The sequence below is a fragment of the Danio aesculapii genome, chromosome 5, assembly GCF_903798145.1.
Source record: "Danio aesculapii chromosome 5, fDanAes4.1, whole genome shotgun sequence".
NCBI classification, from domain to species: Eukaryota; Metazoa; Chordata; class Actinopteri; order Cypriniformes; family Danionidae; genus Danio; species Danio aesculapii.
Window position 1 is genome coordinate 46,923,413 of NC_079439.1, and position 7,542 is coordinate 46,930,954.

The following is a 7,542-nucleotide window of genomic DNA, read 5'->3' on the forward strand; positions in this document are numbered from 1 at the left end:
AGATTCCGTCCATCAGGCTAAACAGGCTTCTTGTCCAGTCTATTCAAGCTATGCGAAGGCAGCTTAATCTATCCAAATCTATGTAAAATTCGTTGGCTATTTTGCTTTTCTCAGCAGGGATATCCGACTGATAAGTGATCAAGTATTTAAATAGCCACGACAACGATTGACGAACCTGTTCGTCTTTCTCAAGCCACAAACATTTACGCATCACCTGATCCCCTCTTTCCTCAACGTCGGTCTGCATCGAAGATTTTTAATAACATTCCACTTCTCTCAATATCCCAGTTTGGAATGCTTCAGGAGGGACAGTTCGGGGGGTTTTTAAGACTCTACCCTGTCAAAACCTTTCACATTGCATGCCGTTGGCACATTCTTTGCTCAAGCTTGATGCTATGATAGGATGTTCTATGGAGAAAACATGGAGCCAAAGTTTATTATTCTGACTTAACCCGTCCCGTCATTTCAGTCCCACCTGAAATAACCAGAAACATATTTTCAAAAGGTAAATTTGGTGTGAATATAGGTGCAATATGCAAGTTCTCAGAAAAGGCTGAAATGTTGAGGAAATGAGCGTTTGCAGTTGCCTGTTCAAATGCCAGAATAACACCTGCAGTTTATCTAGGCTATTTATCAAGTATGCTTGCGCTCTCTAGTGGCCAATAATGAAAAAAAAATAGGTATTTTCAGGTGAAAAACACCTATTGCATCATGTAATTTGCTTGCCCCAAGCCCATTACAAAACATTCCAAGAAAATATATATTTTTTATTATTTTATTTTGTTCCTTTTTTGGAGAGGCCACTTCACGATTGTGAAACTTTGTACATCCTCCAAAAGTGGCTCAATTCAAAAACAGCAAAATTGCACAAAATAAATATGAAAAAAATGAACATTTCAATACAGCAATTTCTAATTACAATTGAGTTTGACAGTCATTTAAAAATGCAAAATGTAATTCCAAACCTTTACATTTTATTTTGGTTTTGAATTTGAAACCGTATGAAGGCATTGTTACTATAACTTTTTACAACATTTACATGTAAAAAACATTTAATTAAAATAAACACAGAAACAGCTTGTTACTCATAGACACTATTTTTTCACAGCATGAATCCACTATGGCAACAAAATGAAATTTACAGAAATTATATTTAGTATAGTAATATATTATGGCAGATTGTATATGTTCGTCTCTTTTACTTAGAACATCACAGTACTGATATTTAGGACTAAAAAATCATGTTACATGCAATCCTGAGAACGGTCAAATGTCATGAAATTTTAATGGGTAAAGAATAGCAAACAGTCAAATGGTGCAGCCAGTTACTGTTAATAACAAAGTAAATTATTACAGTGATTTGCAGATTTCTTTTATAGCTTACAAAAGATTTAATGTTTAAGGATAGTAAACTTCTCTTGAGGTGAAGCCCAACTTACCTCATCATACATATACACACAGACAAAAATTTTAGAAGCAGTGATCAAACGGTCCTAAAACTCTGGCAACAAACAGTGCGTTTCAGATGAAGTGTTAAGTGCTAGACATTAAGATGGGGGGAAAAAGCATTCAATAACAGCTAAACTCTACATGCCTTATTTGAACGGAACAATTTCTCTTTTGGAGGCAACACGGTGGCTCAGTGGTTGGGACTGTCGCCTAACAGCAAGGTCGCTGGTTCGTGTTCCGGCTGGGTCAGTTGGCATTTCTGTGCGGAGTTTGCATGTTCTCTCTGTATTCATGTGGGTTTCCTCCAGGTGCTCCTGTTTCCCCTACAAAGACATGTGGTATAGGTAAATTGAATAAACTAAATTGGCCGTAATGTATGTGTGTGAATGATTGTTTGGGCATTTCCCAGTCCTGGGTTGCAGCTGGAAGGTCATCCGCTGTGTAAAACATATGTTGTATAAGTTGGCAGTTCATTCCGCTGTGGCGACCCCTGATGAATAAAGGGACTAAGCTGAAGGAAAACTAATGAATAAATAATTTCTCTTTTTTTAGCCAAAAGCCTGATAATTGTTGGGCAATAAGGTTTAGCTTTACAAACCACAGAGGAAACACACCTGGACTTTGCTTCTGCAGAATTCCTTCAGAAACAGAACAACCATAAATGAGAAATTTAAGGACTTGTGCAATCCATGGTACCTATAAATGTCTGTGCGTTTGTATGGGTTTCATACAGTTTTTATTCCAATTTGCAGGTCAAGTGCAACTAAAGTATATATTGAAATGCAAAGTATAAATAGCAGAAGTGAACAAACAGATTTTTCAGACCAGCAAATATTCATTAGTAAAATAAACCGACACCAAATATAAAAGCAGACACTAAGGTGCTATAACGCCCTCACTAATGATTCAATTGCTGAGGAATATCCAAAATATAACATTACATGTAAGAATTGGAGCTCTGACAGAATTTTAAATGACTGAAAAATGGTTGCATGTGCAGTATATTGATTGCAAGTGCACACAATTTACAGTGTGTGATCATATATGATTCAAATACTCGTAGCTTGAAACGCATTAAAATATTACCAGTTTGTGCTGCGTTTCTATGGAGTTCAAAGTGTAGCAGCCATTATACTGCCCATTATTTCTTTTGCCCACCAGGTCTTGGCACAGATCACTTGACTGAAAACTATCAATACTTACACAAGGTAAATCTGGATTCGTAAGCTTGTTAGTGATGTGCAAAGTAGGTTAAATCGCAAGGATAATATTAGGCACATAAAAACAATCATGATTTTTCTGTCTTCTATTGTTCCTTCTCTTGGCCATTCTCCTCCATGCTGGTGTTCTCAGTTACTACGATAAAGTCATCTGATTGTAGGCTTGGAACACTGGGACTTGGAGACAATCCAACAGGAAACTCGCTGGACAGAAACTACATAAAGACAGATAACATTAAACATTTCATTTAAAAGAAATAAATAATAATAATAATAATAATAAAGATTGGCATTTTAACAGAGTAACCATTCAGATACTTAATCTTAATTGATTGATTATAAAAGGTAAACGTTTACCTCTATATAGTGGTCAGGAAGTTCCAGCTTGAGTGGCTGGAACCACTCTTTAACCAATCTTTGCACTCTTTTATTTCTCTTGTATTTACGAAATAGAAAAATGCAGAAACTGCACACCATCAAAACAAAAAGCGTGCTCAGTGTAGCGTAGATCAAAACACGTGTCTTTTTTGCTTCAGCTGCAAACCAATGAAAGGACACAATATGACTTTCAATGAAGTTGAGATTGCATTGTACTGTAATTATTACATGTGATATGTGATCAATAACAATGTCTGCCTAAAACTTTCTGGATGAGTCTAAAAATCACAAAAGTTCTTATGGAAACAGATTCAGCTTGTGTATTTACAATACATATATGTGAACAAGGCTTACGTGTTTCAGGGATGAAAACGCAGATTTTCTCACTAGCTTTTCCATATGGCTTATGGTAAAGCAAGTACTCCACTTGGAAACAATAGTTCTGCCCTGATTCCAGGTCATCAAAGATGTAATCCTTGCTATTTATTACAACACCCTCCTGTAAGGTCAAAAACTCTTGTCAGCTTTACTCTTGTCATTAAAAAAATAGTGAATGAATGTTTGCATGATTTTTTTGAATGATGCAAGAGACCTCAGGGTTTTCTCTGCTATTCACATTCCAGGACAATATGTTAAACTCGAGATGATCTCCATGTTCTTTCTCCAAGCTCTGGTCCATATGTGCCAGAGTCAAAGAAACAATTCCTGGTTTTGCAGATGGAGTCACCACAGGAGCACAAGAATTTACTGTAAAACAGGATGAACAAAGAAATAAACAGATATTAGCGTCAAAACAGTTGAATTTAAATTGTAAGGTAGGTAGAAACACACAAAACAATCCTTACCATTTACACAATTGACTCGATTTGAAATAGCCCATTCGGAGATGTGGTTTCCCTTCTCTGCGCGGACCCGAAATAAAGCTCCATAAAATTCATCAGTGATGTTGAAAGCGTTTTTGCTGATAAGGCTTGACACGTTGTACCACTCATCCTCTGCTTTGCTGAAATAGAAGGAACAGTAGAGTACAAGTTAATTTTAGGCCAGAGGATAACGCAAGGCCAAGTAAGGTTTTAGATATCTATGCATCAGTTGGCAATCACCTACTATTGAAATTACTGTTGACCCTTGGTAATTGTGTCAGAAATTTTTGGTTCTCTTCTTAGTTTAGTCCATCAAGGTGAGATCAGTTAAAACAGAAAGAGGTAAATAGACCTGCTTTTAAACATCATGCTCCATATATATGGAATGAGCTTCAAGGAAATGTACAGGTGGAATTTGGAATACCAACTCTTGCTTTGTTTAAAATTACTAAATATATGGAGCACTGGGCTTGTTTTATCGCTGATTGGGAATGCTTGTTTATATTTTGTCCTTTTGGACTTTTCTATTTCTTTGTCATTTTTGTTTTCTTCTGCCCACCTTGACCAGGACTACCCTGCAGAAGACAAATCACAACCATAGATAGATAGATATTTCAAGAGCACTAACTGTGTATAAGGAATTAAAAGTGTAGGTTTACTTCTTTGAAAAATGCATGTTAAATTTGTAATCTTGTTAGTTTTTTAATGTTTCTTTTGCAACCGTCTGAAATTAATTCAATAGTGCTATAGTTTACTTGTGTGACAACTGTCATGACATGCAGTCAGAGCATGACGTCTGCTCTAATCAAGCAACACTGTGCAGTCAGCATTTTAATGGGTGAGGATGTGAGTTTTCAGAAAAAAAGACAAAGAAAATTTAGGTTTTCAAAGATGATTGGACAGAGAGGTACTGCATGCAGTCATTTTGCTCCTGTCCAGCATAATTAGTTTTTTATTTGTAATGAAATATTTGCAAATGTCAAATGCCACTATGAAACAAAAGTTTAGTCGGCTGATGGAAAACAAAGTTCCATTTCTCACATTATACTGCTCTGTATTTTGCTCTTACTTTTGACATACCTTTTGCACTTATTATTATGGTGTATTATTATTATTTCCTTTATTTAGCCAGGAGATCACATTGAGGCAGTACCGTCTCTTCTTCCAGTGAGGCCTGCTAAAACGGAAAAGCATTTTAATGGTTGATTCATGTTTGCGAGTGTTTATTAAAATAAGTTTTATTATAACCATTTACTCCAACCCTTTTACATTGATGAAAATATTAGATTTGGACTTTTGATTTGAGACTTTGATAACCATTGCTCTAAGCATTGTGAGTAACGTTGGGATATTTGCTAACAGCATATTGAGGATTATGCATTTCAAACTTCTGAATAAAAAACGTAAAATCAGTTTGCTGTAGGTATAGACCTTCTTCTTAGAACTCAAAGATACCCATTATGCTTTGCGTGTATACGCAAGGAGAATGCTAAGAACTTCCGTTCAGCAGTTGATGCGTATAAACAGTCACATTTTAACAGCTTAGAAACTATCATTTTAATTATTTTACCTGCTTTTATCATCTTTGAACTAATACTGTTGCTGATCAGCACCACCTTTTGAACTGATCATTTAAAAAAAAAATGCCATCTAATAGGATGGAAAACAACTGCTGTGAGGCATTTTGCCCTCATTGTCAGACGGCATCTTGTGCCGTTTAAATGGAGCCTGACGGCAGACACGTGAAAACGTTTTTCTTGCGCGCTTAAACCACATCTGACAAATATTAATGGCTTTAACACACCTTTCAAAGTTGTGTGTCACAAAACCACTCTGTAATCCACTCAAAACACTATTGAAACCCATTTTCGGAAAGCAAATTACCAGTTGTAAACGCTGTAAGCAGAAGTTCTAAACATTTTACCGGAAGACGCTGGTCGCTATGGCGCCCTCCATGCAGCAGCCAAGATTTCTGCAGATTTTAGCCCATCAAGTCTATTTATGTACTTGTGTAAATGTGTGTAAATTTATATTTAATGCGTTTTTAAATTAATTTCAGTAAAATTATTGACTAATATGAAAGTGTTTATTTGATTTATTTGCAATACTGTTTGTAAATAATATTTTCTTTTAGTAGATGTATTAAATAGAGACTTGCTTTGTTTACCAAAAATGTGGATCTAGATGGACTTGTACTGTAAACATTAAATAAAAGTTATTATATTTTATTTCATATATTAAGTTTTTAGATATGATACTCCCAAAATCATTCTGCATAAATCCACAGATGTTTTACAAAATTCTCCACAGAAATAGCAAAAAACGTCTGCAGATTCTGTCTGGCCCTAGTCTTCAGTACCATTCACTTTCACAGCATGGACTTTTTCAAATGGCAGCATAAAGAGATTGCCATTATTTCTCACTTCTGCTTTTGTATTACAGTGAAAAAAGAACATCATACGGATTCGCAGAAACATTAGGGTGCATAAACAAATACAGAATTAAAATTTTTGTGTTTGTATATATATATATATATATATATATATATATATATATATATATATATATATATATATATATATATATATATATATATATATATATATATCTTAGGTCAAAGAAGCCAACTTACGAGCCAAGTGTGTACTGCAGGAAATACTGCAGATCGCCATCTACTTCAGGTGGCTTCCACAGCAGCTGTGATTTGACTATCTTTAAATCCTGAGGCGGATTTAAGCAGCATGTTCTCTCTGAAATAAAAACACACAGATGATGAGCTATAAACATGAAACAAGTAACACGTTTATATAATCTGATATAACAGTCCCCACAACGCCACAATCTCACCGATGTTGATGATCAGTGTGAAAATCGTAAGCTGAATTATAAAGGTCATTTCGACAAATATAAATCCACATCTTTCACCAACCCATTTGCGAGAGTTGAGAAAGCGTCGTTCTTGCCGATTTCTTCAGGAAATACGCCTGTTCCTCTTACGGTAAACAAAGCAAGTGTCGCTAAATGCGCTCAGTTCTACAGAAGCGACTCGTGCTATATCAGTAAAACACAAAAACATTATTTAAACCCGACAGCATGTGCGAAACAATTGTTTTCTTTGTATTCCTTTACGTTTAAATCACCTCAGTAAGTGTTGCATTCTAGTAATGTAGACAGAAGTACACACTTCCTGTTCCTCAAGTTCTCCTCAAATCAGCTTGATCAGTCTCTCTGCAGCATCGCGAGGGTTGCAGAGTTGGGATTAGAGTTTTTGAACACCAAAGACGATTCATTTGCCCAACGTTTATCCAAACTGGCTTTTTATATTAAAAGTTGCAAAAAATAAAACAAATAAAAAATAGTGTAAAATTTGCTGAAAATATATAGGCTGCAAAATGTCACATCGACCTATCGCGAGATAACAAGCGCGTAAAAACCATAGACGGTACAGACCAAAGCGGTCATTTCTCGACACTGGCCTGACCACTAGCCAAAAGTGAAACTGATATGCTCTATGCTAATATCACGTGATGGTATGTGGCATTATCGTTTTTATTAAACTGCAAAATACTTCCACAATATGCGCATAAAGCTTTATTTGTTTGGTATTTTTGGTTTAACTTTATCTAGGAATG

At 35.6% G+C, this 7,542-nt stretch overlaps 1 protein-coding gene across 4 annotated transcripts; it reads right to left on the reverse strand.

The window, feature by feature from the left end:
- Positions 1-761: 761 nt before the first annotated feature.
- ifngr2 (interferon gamma receptor 2) lies at positions 762-7,178 on the reverse strand. 4 transcript variants are annotated; one of them, XR_008837841.1, is made up of 8 exons: positions 6,758-7,088; positions 6,543-6,660; positions 3,893-4,050; positions 3,640-3,794; positions 3,402-3,546; positions 3,027-3,205; positions 2,064-2,884; positions 762-1,939 (listed from the first exon to the last, which is right to left on the reverse strand). XR_008837841.1 is itself a non-coding variant. In XM_056458366.1 (8 exons), exons 2-8 carry the CDS (start codon positions 6,804-6,806, stop codon positions 2,756-2,758), a joined length of 933 nt encoding a protein of 310 aa, XP_056314341.1. In that variant the 5' UTR covers positions 6,807-6,961; positions 7,095-7,178; the 3' UTR covers positions 762-2,755. The 4 variants fall into 4 exon arrangements, 3 of the variants coding, with proteins under 3 accessions (XP_056314341.1, XP_056314340.1, XP_056314339.1); XM_056458366.1 differs by adding an exon at positions 7,095-7,178 and having other exon boundaries at positions 762-2,884; positions 6,758-6,961; XM_056458365.1 differs by having other exon boundaries at positions 762-2,884; positions 6,758-6,961; positions 7,051-7,140.
- Positions 7,179-7,542: the final 364 nt, after the last annotated feature.